Source organism: Phalacrocorax carbo, chromosome 4 (genome assembly GCF_963921805.1).
Source record: "Phalacrocorax carbo chromosome 4, bPhaCar2.1, whole genome shotgun sequence".
NCBI lineage: Eukaryota > Metazoa > Chordata > Aves > Suliformes > Phalacrocoracidae > Phalacrocorax > Phalacrocorax carbo.
In genome coordinates, this window is record NC_087516.1 from 3,080,643 (window position 1) to 3,095,050 (window position 14,408).

Genomic DNA, 14,408 nt, shown 5'->3' on the forward strand with positions numbered 1-14,408 from the left:
GAATTTTGCAGGATTTGTCTTCACAAGCTGTGCAGGTCTGGCCATTAAATTATCCTTAACCGTCATGATTTGGGAGAGGAAAGAAAGGAATCATCTTTCTCTTTTCCTCCAGATTAGGAATTTTTCAGCTTTAGGTCTGCTTTGGATTGTAGAAGTCTTGTGCATTTTACTGAACACACAAGTTTTCTAAACTTTTGGTCCAGGACTCCAGTGATACAGGTGGCTTCTAATAGGTGTCGTCTAGCAGGAGCATCTGAAGAGAACAATTGGATTATGCTGAGCCTAAGAACACCTGTAACTTTCCTTTGAAGTTAGGATTAACACAGATTGGCATGTAGTGTCCTCTTAATGTCTATAACCTTTGCTTATGGGATTCTGCTTTCTTTAAAAAGTTTATACAGAACTTCATCGTGATCTTGCCAAATGGGCTCAAAACACGTGTATTAATATTATTGCTCAGTCGAACCATAGGAGCTTCTTGAATTTTCATATTGAGGCTGGTTTGAATGAAGGAGGGAATTCTGCCTGGACTCAGCTACAAGTTTCCTGAAACCCCTTAGAGTTGCTACCCATATTTTTCAGTGTGTATTTTCTGGGACAACAGGCAGGAATAAACACTTATCAATTTAGCACCTGGAGTGCCTGGGGAGAAATTTGAGGTGCCTGAGGTTTTTATGGTGACCTTCAAGGCTGTATTCTGCTCTTGGGGAGAGAGTGAAGGGAGGAGAGGAGAGCTGAGATTGATTCTGTTTCTCCCTGTTTTCCTTGACCTGTGCCCTCGGCACGTGGCCGTGGTGGGTGGATAGTTCAGCTGGAGGTGTGGATTCCTCCCTGTCCTTGGTCCTGCAGAGGGTCCCCAACCAGCTCCTGGGAGTGAAGCGAGCGCATCTGCCGGCAGCATCCTCGGGATTCGGTGGTGGTGTTTTGCAGGAGGGAGATGTCCAAAGCTCTCTGTAATGCAGGCATGCTCAGAAGGAAGGCTTGAAGGCACAGGAAAAATGGGATTTGAACGGGAAGTTTTGTCTTGCTGGTGGTTTAAGAAAACACAGAGCTTAAACCTGCTAAAATGTTGGCTGTGGATCGGCTGTGGTATGTGCCAAATGTTCTCTCCCACCTGGCTGCACTGGCCACCTCGTTTGGCAGGTTTATGTTCTTGAGGGAGGAGGAAAAATAATGGGATTGTAGATAGGCTTTTTCTCTTCAGTGCCTCTGCTGAAGGTTAGATGATGAAGGGTAGGTTAGATGATGAGGTAGCTCCCGCATCATTCTGCAGCCCTTCAGTCGTAAGTATCACTTGGGTGTAAAACTTCAGTGGCCGTTTGAAGCTTGTTGGATGCGTTGGGGCATCTTGACCTGGATTTGCAGCTACGATGTTTTTTGAAGTCTCTCTTTGTGTCAGTGGCGGATGGGAACGCATTAAAGCTGCATAAAAGCTTCTTGGTTTGTCTGTGGATGTTTCCTGCCAAGAGACTAGCACTTCATGGGAAACGGGCTGAAAGAAATGAGAGAAGAAGGGAAAGCTCGTAGCCCTTGATTTGTTTCTTCATACTTCTCTAGTCTTAACATATGCTTGGCTTCTGTGCTCCAAAATCAGTAAGAGTGGATTTCCTTTTCCAGCTAATGCCTTAGTCTCACTTGTACTGTGATTTACTCTTCACAGGACTTGAGAGAAGATTCATCTTCTGTTCATGTTCAGAAAATTGGGCAGAGTCCAGAGCTACTAACATAAGCGAAAGCCCAGCTTGAGGGCATTAGCACAAGTTTGTAATGCTTTGACTTTTTTTATAGCTCAAAACCTATGAACAGAGATCCTTACTGTGTCCTTTTGCCATTGAAAAGTGATTTTTAGTTTTTTAACATCAGGGCTTAATAGACACATCCTTGCTGCTGTGCTGCAGATCAGTATAATTAAACTGCTTTTGCATTGGACGTTCTATGAAATGTCTGACTATTAATGTTCCTTCCCCATTCTCTGAAATATCCATCTGTCTCGATTTTGATTCAGTAAATGTACAATTAGTAGACTTAAGGAGCTCTAGTCCTGGTCTCTTGGTCCTTAACTTATTGATGCAGAGTACCATGCAAAGTGAGGCCAGCAACGCTGCAGTTTTTATGTGAAACTCTACCCTTGCCTTTAGAAACTATGACATTTCAGAAATTCAAGCAAGTAAAATAGAACTGTCATGTTGATGAACATAATTGCTTCCCATTTCAATGTGTAGAGGTACCTTAATTTCAGGGGATTGCTTCTGTAATAGTCAGCTACTCAAATTTCACAGCTGGACTGAGAGTTGATTCTTCTGCTACAAATTTACATTGTGCAGTTGGAGTGACACATTTTTCAATGGCTTTATGAGCCTGCTGCAGACGAAATGCCATCATAATGCAGCCCACCTTCTCTTAAATGAAGTAATGTCAGTCCCTGGGTTGCAAATACACCCTGAAAATGTTTAGCCAGATGTTGACTTTAAAAAGGCAAAACGTAAATTGTGGTTAATGCTGGATTTTAGTGCCTGTCTCGGGTGAATCTGCACAAAGAGGCGGTATTTGCTTATGATTTTAACTGCAATTAAAGAGTGATTACTCATGTTTGAAAGAGTATGTTTAATCTGATGTAGTCATTGTCTCCATTATGAAGTGAATTGTGCTGCCCACCAGCAAGCATTCTTTGCTCCTTGGATCTCATCTGGCTGATTATGGACTAAAAGTACTTCTTTGTACTGAAGTCTTGGACCCAGCCATGATGTGGCATAAGGACCTCCATGATCAACAAGACTCCTGCTGCTTGCTTTGCAAGGATTGAAGCTGAAACTAAAAGCTGTGCACGTGCTTCTGTGATGCACTTCAAGGCTTCTTGCTCCCTTCTGCCTGCTCATACTATGATTTCTCTACCTGAAAGTTTTTTAGAAAGCACCTCATCACTTATTTACCTTCCTCTGCTCAGCAAATGAGCTCTCTTTAATACAAGTTCCTTCTCCGGTCCTGGCTGCCTATCTCTTTTATGAATAATTTCAAAGCTTTCAGGCATTGTTGCCTCTGACCTTTCATGTTGGAAAGACTCCTTTGACCAAAAAACAGCGTTCTGGAGCAGCACAGAGTCCTCTGAGCAAGGATGTGACCATCTCTGCTTATAAAACTACCACTCGGTCCACTGTTTGCCCTGCCAAGTCTTTCCTTTTCTCCAAAGGTCTCAGGCACTTGGGAGTGTGAGGCAGGAGCCTGCAGCTGGACTCGAGGTCACATGAGAAAGCTTCATCTGCAAGAAGTAAATTTCAGGCCCTTTGGTTGCCAAGAGTGGTCAGGAATGTGGTCTGTGGTTTCTGAATCTTCACAATAAATTGAAAGGAATCTGCCTTGAAACAGCTGGTCCCATCCTGGAAGGTCAGGCTCATATTTGCATGCTTGAGATGTGTACTGTCAATTTTCAGCCCCTGCCCTTTTTTTTTGAGGATGCTGAGCATCAGAAGTCCTATTTATGTCTGTTCCTCTAATGTCTATAGACAGGAACCATCACAAGGTGTCCTTTATTCATGCGGCTGCCTGTTTGTTACACATCGTTTTTGGTTTTTGCGTTCTCCTTCTGTCCTTATCTCTGCACCGCAAATGGTGCTGAGAAGAGAAGGTAGATAAGATCCCAAAGTCACTGAGCAATTTCCCACCCCCTGCCTCATTCCAGTGATACAGTTAGTCTGTTGTGGCAATGTCCAGATATTCTCAGCATTGCACCAACTGCCTCTAATGCCAAGTCCTCCGTTCTCTGGTTCAACTCACTGGCTTGTAGCTCCCCCAGCAAGGGACTGGTGCAAGCACCGGCTCAGATGGATGTTTGGGAGCTTAGGGGGAGATGCCTTTGTGGGAGTTCATTGCTCAAGAGGTTTCCAGAAAGGGGAATTGGGCAAATCCAGGTTTGTCCAAGTGTCTCACAACAGGAGCATCAAGGATGGTGGCCCAGGCAGGTTGATGGCTGTTTGAAAGTTTTCTTTGACAAGGTCCTCTCTGGTGTATCCTCTCCGAAGAGGCTGTTCTGTGGAAACACTTATGTTCTCCTCGAGCAATATCAGCTGTTGTCATCTCTCATCCTTTCTCATGTGTGATATGAGCTCACTGGGGATGGACATCAGCCTGAAAACAGGAAAGGGAAGGGAAGCTACTTCAGAGGCCCTTAAATTCATATTATGACACTTTAATTCTCTTTCTGGCTGCTTTTGTTTTGGCCTGGTGTGTTTTTTCCGATGGAGATGAGAGGGGGTGAGTGGATGGAAAAGAAAGAAGCCATTCTTTCAGAACAGCTTTTTTTTTAAAAGCAAAACTCTTAATGTACGCATTCCTGACCTCTTGTGTTATTTGTTTTTGTAAGTCTGTTAGCGCTAATTGGCTCAGCACAGCATATTATTGATTCAAGCCTATAACCTCAGATTTCTGCTCAGGGAAAAAAAAAAATGAAGTGCTTCATGTTTTCCTGCCCAAAGCATCGCGAGTTGCGAAGATGAGTGATCATCGTGAAGCTCATTGGGGCACAGCCCAGAATACCTATAAAATTGGTATTAAAAATGCACGGGGTGGAGGGTTTATGAACCCTAAACTTATGGATTCTGCTTTGATCCTCTTCCAAGCTTTTGGTGCTGGCAAAAATGAACGAAAGGCTTCCAGTATTTCCTGTTTTGACAATGCCAGAAATGTCTGTTGAAGCAGTCTGGTGGCATGTTGGTGCTTCTACTGGTCCCAGATGAATAAGAGAGCGTGGTTGTGCAAAAGCAAACGTTAAAGACCCATCTGTACATTTCAGGATAAAGTGTGGACTGAATTTCTGCTCCTGCCTTTTAGCATTAAAAGCACTAATGGTACGTTTGGCTGATGCAAGGAGGGTTTCAATGCTTTACAAGTGGGCAGCACTAATGTGGCTTTTGTTATGGTTTACACTAGGTGTTACTGGAAACAACAAAGCTATAGGAAAATACATCACGACTATGATCTTTCTGTATTTTGCCTGCCTTCTTCCATCCATTGCATTTGGGTCGCTCAATGATGAAAATACCCGAGGAGCTATTGGTAAGTTTATCCGTTTTGTATACCTGTTATAGAATCCTATGTATTCAAGCTGGGTAGCTCTGGTCACAGAAAGTTTTGATAGTTTTTATTTGCTGGAAAAAAACCCCACCACTAAAGGTTTTTCTAATTTACATTCATGATTTTCCTCAGAAGACTAGAAAAGTTGAACACTGCTTTGGGTAGTATCATCTGACTTGATTGATACAGATATAAGCGACTGTATTTTTTAAATGATGCTCACTTTATAACTATGTACTAAGAAAAATATGTGGATAACTACAAGCTCCTGTGCTTCTGGTCTGAATTGGATTGCCGTTATCCAAACCTCTGGTATAGAGGATGACGCTTTGCTCTATCCCAGTTGTGACCCTGAAGCAGTTCATCTTGCCGTTACAGTTCATAGGAGTATTAGCTGAAATCCTGTCCTAAACAGCTCTACAAGCACTGGTTATGTTTCTATAGATGTTTAAAATAAATACAAGACATTAAAATTTAAATTAAAATAAAAAAGAAACACAAACAAAAGCCAGCACACCACCTTCCCACCCAAACAAAAACCCCAAACCAAACAAAAAAAGCGAAAACCTAACTTTCAGAGTTCAACATCTGGAAATCTAATGGCCTCCTAAATTATTGGTACAAGCTTGCTGGCAAAGAGCCACTTCTTGCTTTCACCATGTCTCACCTCCCTACCCTCCTACTCATTAGTGGTTGGCTTCTATGCCCTGTGAACACTCCTTGGTCAGGGAGGTGTTGGTTAAACCCTGCTTGTTTCCGTCCTTCCTCATTACTCGCAGATGTGCAGAAGACAATCGTCGGCCAGTGTATTGGAGGGTTACTTTACGCGCTCTTCTCGGGGCAGCCTCTAGTTGTACTCCTAACTACAGCTCCTTTAGCACTCTACATTAACGGTGAGTCTGTCAAAGTTGTCCGTCAGGGGACTGGTGCGATTTGCGACCGGTGGAATGTGACTTTGCAGGAGAACCTGGCGATCCTGTTAGAGCTTTAGCTGCTTTTGTTTAAATCAATGCTAATGGGCTGCTTCTGGTGCTGAGGGAGAGGGGATGAATTTGATTCAGGTTTAGTTGAAGTTGGTTTCTAAAGGAATCGTTTTGCATAGAAAAAACACTTTGAGAATAAACATTTCTGCTTCGAAGAAGAAATCTTTTCATCTGATGGTTTTCTGATGTGGCTGCATTTAACCAGCTTCAGGTTAAGAGCCTGAGACAAAGGTTTTTTTTTGTGGTTTGTTTTTGTGAATCGGTCTTTTGAGGTGTGATCGATAGCTTTCCAGTTACAGCTGCAAGCTGATATTACTGAGCCAGAGGTCTAAAGGAGCAAACCCGATAGCTATAGGAACAACCAGATGAGCTATAGCTAGCTGAAAGGTTTAAGACAGGTGGTTTTGTCCACGTTACAGTGACTGAGTGAACGTGGCTCAAAAGCAGGTATGAGATCCCTTACTCAACAGTGTCACGAAATGTCAGTCAGCAAATTCCCAGGGCTGATTATGTGGCCTTGATCCCTTGGAAAGATGCTTTGAGCAGTGTGGGAGAATATTTTTCCAAGCTCTTCTCCCCATTTCCAGTGGAGGAAGGGGGTGGGGAAGGGGAGAACAGTTTGGCTTGATCCACTGTTCATCCAGCAGTGTAAGAGCAGGGGTTTAATGGTATCTGCCATAACTGCATCTGAGCGAAGTCTTGGAATTGTCTTTGCCATCAAGCAGATGGGAATCACAGGGTGGTAATGGCAAAAGTTTAATCTGACACATGAATGCTTCATTTTTACAGTCATCCGAGGAATCTGTGATGACTACAACTTGGATTTCAGTGCTTTCTATGCATGGATTGGACTGTGGAACAGCTTTTTCCTTGTGATGTACTCCCTCTTTAATTTCAGTCTTCTGATGAAGCTCTTTAAAAGGTAGCTATTTTCAAGAAGTCATATTTTGATCAGGTTATTCAGCAAATGGAAAAATTATACATTCCACAAGCTCCTTAATTACAAACTAACGGCCAAATGTATTTTGCGAGATCAGGCTAGTATCATTTCAGCTTATTGTTCCAGCTTGAAAGAAGCTTTTAAAGATTCACTGGGTTTTATTTCTTGAGTTGGAGTCTAAAATGGGTATATTTTCATGTAAATGCATGAATATGCTGATTTTCCTTTGAATGGAGTTGAATGCAGCCTCTGCTAATGGCTATATTAATTCCTGGGATTTTTCCACAGGTCAACAGAAGAAATAATTGCACTTTTTATATCCATCACGTTTGTGCTTGATGCCTTCAAAGGCATTATTAAAGGTAAGTCTTGTAACAATGTGTTTCAGTGTAGATGTCTGCTTTTCTTCCTTGTCAAGGGAAATACGAGGCCGCAAATATGCACAATGTTTGCTTGTTCCATGTTCGTTCAGGGTCTTCAGGGAGAAAAAAAAAGTGTTTGGGATTGAAGCAGCCCTGTGTCAGCAGTTTACAGATATGGAGAATTTCTATCAGATCAAATTTCAGTCAGCTGAGATAAAATTAGTGTCTTAACTTAACAAATGGAGAACCCATATTAATGCTGCTGTGTATGTCTTCCCATGATACTTGTTTCGTCATTCCTGGCAAAAAAAAAGTCTAATTTAAATGCAGCGCCTCTAGACCTCTTTCCCTGCCACATTAGTAAAACTACATGGAGGGAGGTTGAAAGATGGGTTGAGATTTCCCATTCTTACATGAATGCTGAGACCCTTCTTTAATGGCAACATAAGGACTGCAGTGTCTTCCAGCACGCTCCTAAAGCTCTTCTGCCCTTTCCAGCTTCCATTTCTGGGTTAAGTTCTAGGTGAGTGACCATGAGCAGCCTCGGGGTTTAACAAATTTCTCTGGCACAGCTCTTCCTCCTGATCAGGATTTGCAGGAGGTGTTTGTGGAGGTGAAAGATGTCAGCAGAAATGCCATGTGAATGCAACCTTTCTGCTCATCCCAGTGAGGAGCTGGCCAGGTCTGCATTCCTTGGTTTTATGACCTCTTGTCCAACAGCCCCAAGTCTGGGCTATCCTTTGAAATCCTTCAGGACATACCTAAGCACACTGGGGACATCCCTTGTTTCCAAGACTCTCAGGCTTGGCTCGTTATGGTATCTTGCATGCAAGTAGAACGCCTTCAAAGAGCAGGTTTGACACTACAAAGCAATTTGAAGGGAGATATTTCCTCACTTCATTAGAAATCCTTAATTTGGCTCCTTGGGCATATGCTTTGATAGTGTAATCAGAGGGGTTGTTTTTGTCTCTGCAGAACACCTGCATCTTTCAAATATTCTGCTTAGACAAAGCTTGGTGAAGGAGAAGCTGTTCCGGGATACTTTGCTGTCTCCTTGCTCACTATGTAGCTGTGAGCTTTGCTAAAGGTGTGCTGTCGGTGCCCTGTTCTGAGGGCATGAGACGAAGGTGCTCCTCAACAGAATATTCAAATGCTCTGTAAAAATTAGGGAGTGCAGATATTCACAGTGCTTTTGTAGTAGAGAGCTGATTTCCCATAGCAGGGAACGAGGTGCAGGTTGGAGGCACAGAAAGCATCCATTGGTCTCGGCTGCCAGACTTTCAGCAATATGCAAGTAATACCTTAGAGTATTGCAGCAGGGACAAGAGAGGATCCTGGAAGCTAATTAGAGTAATTAGTGAATTAGTGTAATTCTCCCTTGTACTTGGGAAGGGCTGAGTTTATAGGAACAATGGTAATACAACCAAACAAACACTCCGCTCATCTGCCAGCTCCTGTTGGCTTGAGCTGCACCGGGGAGTGTTCAGTGCATCAACAGATGGGACCCCCATGGTCCAGCCACGTTCACAGATGCAGAAGGCCACTGATGCTGGCAGGCACTGATTTTCATCCTTAACCTTCTCAGTGCTCGTATTTAAACACATGACACCAACGTCTGTCTTCTTCCACTCCCGTGTTGTAGCAGGAGGTGATGGCTGCTGCTGCCATCTCCCCCTCCCACTCAAAACTTCGGTTGAGCAGTTAAGCAGGAAGGGAAAGCTGGTACCTTCTCCATGCTGTTAAATGTGCCCTGGTAATGGCTAGCCAGCTGACAGCGGCTTTGCGCTTCCTGAATACTAGGGGACAACGCTGTTCTTGCTCAGATATGTTTCCCTCAGTCTGCTCGTAGCCTTGATGCTATTTTTTTTTTTGCTAGGTACTCATAGATGTGCAGGAAAGAAGTGGGGGGATGTAAAACTGTACAGAGGAATCGAGCCATGTGCGTTCACGCTATCCCGGTGACGCTTTGTTTTTGCCGTGTGGCCCAGCCACCAAAGCTGTGTTTGTTTGATCTTGACATCTGCACTCTGCAGGAAACGGCGGTGAACTGGCTGAAGCAAACAAAGCGAGTTAATGTTGTTGGAGGGAACTTGGGCGCGCGGTAGGCTTGAGAATGGCTCTGTTACAGCGAGGGCAGCACCTGCTCTGCTGCCCTCTCTGTGGGCAGCAAGATTCGCTTAGCTCTGTTATAAAAACAAACTACAAATCTTCAGGGATCAAATACTTTATAGCAAGTCCGTGGTGCAGGACAGAGGCCTTCACTAGCCATCTTGGCATGTTCTCATTGCTTTTAACGAAAATACAAGAGTAAAGTCAAAGTTTCTTCCCCTATATCCAGGATTTAGTAGAGCAATCCTACCTGGTTTTGAGGTAGCTGCAACTTGAGTTGCAACCTGAGGTAGTGTACATAGATGTAGTCAGGCTGAACGCGGTGCACCAAAGATGTGCTCAGCCCTAAATGTATTATTGCAATATAGCCAAGTGTAGGAAATGGAGAAGATCCACAAGATCCCCAAAAAACGAACTTGTTTCTTATTCGTTCGAGTCCAGATCTAAGTACAGAGGCACGCAAATGCATTCTGCTTAGTTGCCGAGTTGTATGTGCTGTTGGGTTATCGTCTGCTCAGTAACTGTGTGTGTCTTTAGGGCTTAGTAATGCTTAGAGTCAGCTGAGATGGTGAGCAGGCTTTTAGCCCTGGCCAGCTGCTAATCCCCAGGAAATATTGCCATGATTTCTGTTGTGACAAAAGTGGCCTTTAATGTTCAGAGCCAGAAATTATAAATCCTCCAACAACCTGTTCTGTGCCGGTGTGCAGGTCACGGCGGTGCTCCGTGCCTCGGTTTACCTGTTTGCAAAGGAGGCGTGGGTGTCCTGCCTGGGCTGGACACAGCTGCGAGGATGGAGGGAGGAAATGATAGCAGAGCCTCTCCCGTAGCACGCAACGCAGAAACACGCAGTGCTAACGGAGATCGCAGTGAGATTGCCCCTTACTTGGGGTAGCTTTCTTGTGCTTCAGGAGTGCAATGATCTCCGAATTTCTGCCTGCTGCTGGGTGCAAACTGAGCGGTTAAATCTTGACCTGTAAACTTTTTACTATCTTTAAATTTATATGGAGAAGTATTGAATGTGAAGTAACCGGTCTTTTCTCTTGTGACCTTTGTGTTCTACTGACCCCATCCCCTTGTCAAATGCTCTTTTAACACCTCAAGGTGGTACAAGAAAAATTATTACTGCTGTTATAATGGCAGCATGGCTAAACACGGAGCATTTCACATTGGGCTGAGCTCCAAACCAGCAGTAACACAAACTGTGTTTGCTCTGGCCAAATTCAAGGTGGTTGCAAATACCAAGAGTGTTTTACAAAAATGTATAAAGCTTCTTTTGCTTGTTTTCAAATATTTAGAACTACAGTTTGCTTTGACTGTTTTCCCTGTAGCTGCTGCAGACGGAAAAGCTCTGAGGTGCTTGGGTTTTTCAGAAGCTTGATTAGTATTTGGGGGTGGGGGGAAGTGTTGTGAGGAGCATTAGAGCCTGAGTTCCAGATGGTTGTGTTTTTTGCCTAAAGAGGATGGATTTATCCTAAATTTTTGCGTTTCCTCGTGCAAAGCTTGAAGGAATATTTTGACTAAAGTGAAGAAAGGTAGAGGGACTGCAAAGCTCTGATACGGTGGTTTCCGTACTCCTGTATGTTCCCATTGGTGTGGGGGTGAGTGGGTGCTGCCATCTGATCACGTAACGTGGGAGTATCGAGGCTGCAAAGCCCAACTCCATCTTTGGTTTTACTTGCTCCTTGTGGCACCTCAGGCCATTGTTCCCAAAAGAGGTGAAATCATCCCAACACCACATTTATATGCTTGAAGCCAGCCAACACTGTAGAAATGGGAACACAGCTGTCTAAATGCTCAAGGACAGGAGTGTATTTACAACTGTTAATTACTTATATGAAAGCCTCTGAACTAACCTAATACACTTATGGACAGTTCCAAAGGCATTTCTGGGTGTTTCACTTGTACAGGTTTACTTCAGATGCTCTGTAACTCTATTTCAATTTGCAGTGTCAATTTAAATGTTCTGCCAGGTTTTTGCATATCATCAACACTTATCTTTAAAATCTGGACCAGCCTTGCAGGAAAAGTAATTACTGTACATTTTGTAGTCCACTTAAGGATCTGTGCAGCCTGGCTGCTTTTAATTTTTTCTGAAATCCTGATGAAACTTGTTTACCAGGCTCCTGAAAGTAGGTGTCTTCATATATATATGTTTCTATAGACATATATTTAAGAGCAGTGATTCCAGTACTAGGAACAAAATTACATCAATGATTAGCACTGGGAGTCCTTACAGTTCAAACATGTTGCTTTAGATAAATTTAACTTTTACCTGTTAAAATATGTGAAAAATAAATTTGTAACCTGCTGTCTTTATAAGAGAAGCAGCTCTCCTGATTTCCTTTCACTGGTTTAAGGGGTAGAGCTGTAAACCTGGTGAAGCATAACGTTAATACTGCATGATCAAGCAAGAACAAACTACTTTATTTTACTTGCTTTGATTGTCACATACCTATCCTAATGCTTGCCTGTTGGTTGTTTGTACAGTTTTTAAGAAATATTACTACCATGGGCGCACAGGAGACAGTTACTTGGAAAAAGCACGAACTGATGCTATTCCAAGCTTCGGCATCAATACCACCTTCTTGATGAATTCATCAGTGAGCAGATCCATGTCCCTAGAGAATCAAACAGGCATGCATGATGTGCATTATGGACGTGAAACTGCCGTCCTTAGTCTCATGTTGATGTTGGGTACCCTTTGGCTTGGTCATACGCTCTATCAGTTTAAGAAAAGGTGAGTTACTTTAGTCTTAGAGCTCAGACTACTGATAATTTCATATTACTTGTGAGGAATCGTTAATGCTTTAGATTTTAATTTTGTAACCCAGAAAAATCAGGTGGAACTATTCCATTATTGAGGGTAGAAGCCAAAGCCAGAGATGAACTTGGCTGGCCACCTGGAAAATGTTAGCAGCACAACAAAATGTGCGGCCACTGGATGATGCCCTTCCGTATTTGGTTTGGCGTCGTATGTGACTTTTTAGAAAGCTTTGGGTGAACCATGTATTTAATGTTAGAACTCCAGTAACTCCCCCTAAATAGACATTGAACAGTTTTGGGGGACAAAAATACCTGATGGTGCTGGAAGGTCCACTGGGAACGCACCTTCAGTGTGCTCTTGGGAGTCAAATGCCCAGCTCTAATATGGGTTTTATTTCCATTGCACTTAAAACTCTTCATTTGAAATGCTTGAGTAAGCAATGAAACCAAAATGGAAATGAGACACAAATTGGTGCTTAGAAGACTTTTCCTAGCCTGCATCTTAGTTTCTTGTTTCTTTATGGGTTTTGCTTATGCATTCATCAACCTTGAAAGGCCATATAGACTCCAGAGGATTTAAGGCTGAATTAAAGACTAATTCTTCACTCCAAATATCTCTTTAGAATTGCAAGATTGGACTGAATTTTCACTTGTTAAAGCATTAACAGTATCTGGATTGAGAAATCGTCCCTGTGTATGGTGTTGATAACAGTTTTTTGTCTTTAAATTGCAGCCCGTATTTGCATGCAAGAGTACGTGAAATTCTGTCCGACTGTGCCTTACCCATTTCAGTACTGACTTTCTCTGTTGTGGGTTCCTATATCTTCAAGGAAATAGAAAGTAAGTTTATATTTTTGTTCTCTGAAACACTGGGGGAAGCTATTTAGGGTAGTAAGGAAAAGAGAAATGAAATCCCAGGAAGGTTCTTATAATCCCAAAATTTTTATGCTTAACCGTAAGAACTCAGATTTCCTCGCTATTAGATTTAATTCATTCAAAACCCTAATCAAACAAGGTAGAGTGAAGTTTTCTCTCTAGATAAATTATTTCAGTGTGTCTTTTATTTTTAACCTAATTTAAAGTATGTATCTCTTACAATAAAGATGATCAACAATTTCTGGCAAAGAACAAAGGGCAGAGTAATTAACAGGCAGGAAGGATTGTTGCCAGTCGTACAGACGTAGGGTTGATGATCCCGATCTGTCCTCTTTGTCTCCAGTTGACGTTTTCCTAATTTAGGTGAAATGGTGTGGAGCATCTGGGCAGTTCTAAGTTACACAAGGAAATCTAAAAATGAGACACCATTCATTGGCTAAATAGATCAGCTTTTCCATATCAGGAAGCGATAATGGGGACAGGAATTGCATTGTCCTGTGGTGACGTGAGTGGGTGATGTGAGGAAATGTATGGAAACAAATAAGAAATGGCTTTTTTTCTGTGATGGCCATTCCATCCAGTTGGATTGTAAAATGATGTGTGGCCATGTGTGATTCATCCCTAGCCATGGATTTCTTCCAATGGCAGGAAAGTAGGAGCATTTTATATACTAAAATGCCTTGCAGAGCTTGCTGGTTATAAGGAAGCTTCAAACCACCTCTGTCAGTTGATTAACTGAGCAGCAGAAGTATACTGCTAGTTAGAAATAAGGGGGTTTTAATCTAAAAATGCCTTGCATCTCTGGAAAACAAGTTTCCCTTCTTTTGTTTTGCTCAAATATATGTAATGCCTCGGTAGAACTAGCAGTAATCTGTCAAATCAGGATGGCAGCCAAGTTCTAAGAGGATGGAGGAAGAAAAATAAACTAAAACAGCCAGATGAGCCCATCTTCTATGGCCTTCTAGCTCCTGCGTGCCAAGGCATCACGCCTGGCTTGCTGCATTGTTTCCCCGTACTTTGTGGTGTGGATAAAACAGGACTTGAGTCCATGTGGATGGTTAGACAAGAAGGTGCCTCCTAACATCGTTACCCTCCTCTTTCCAGTGTCCACATTTAACTACAATCCATCTGAGAGCTTGTTCGTGCTGGCCCCAGTCCAGTCCCTCTCCATTGGGTCAGTGATGAGCGCCATGGGGCTGGGGTTCCTCCTGTCAATGCTCTTCTTCATAGAGCAGAACATCGTGGCATCACTCACAAATGCACCGGAGAACAGGTAAAGCTTTTGATACTCCTCTTCCTCTGTGCAGG

General features: G+C 42.9%; 1 protein-coding gene across 4 annotated transcripts in view; it reads left to right on the top strand.

The window, feature by feature from the left end:
- The window catches only part of SLC4A11 (solute carrier family 4 member 11), a 142,853-nt gene that overhangs the window by 111,282 nt on the left and 17,163 nt on the right, over positions 1 to 14,408 (top strand). For all 4 annotated transcript variants that reach the window (XM_064448835.1, XM_064448833.1, XM_064448834.1 and 1 more), the window contains 7 exons: positions 4,924 to 5,049; positions 5,847 to 5,960; positions 6,840 to 6,972; positions 7,279 to 7,352; positions 11,949 to 12,198; positions 12,958 to 13,064; positions 14,205 to 14,373. In XM_064448835.1, the coding sequence (XP_064304905.1) occupies positions 4,924 to 5,049; positions 5,847 to 5,960; positions 6,840 to 6,972; positions 7,279 to 7,352; positions 11,949 to 12,198; positions 12,958 to 13,064; positions 14,205 to 14,373 (973 nt within the window). The remainder of the gene's footprint in view (positions 1 to 4,923; positions 5,050 to 5,846; positions 5,961 to 6,839; positions 6,973 to 7,278; positions 7,353 to 11,948; positions 12,199 to 12,957; positions 13,065 to 14,204; positions 14,374 to 14,408) is intronic.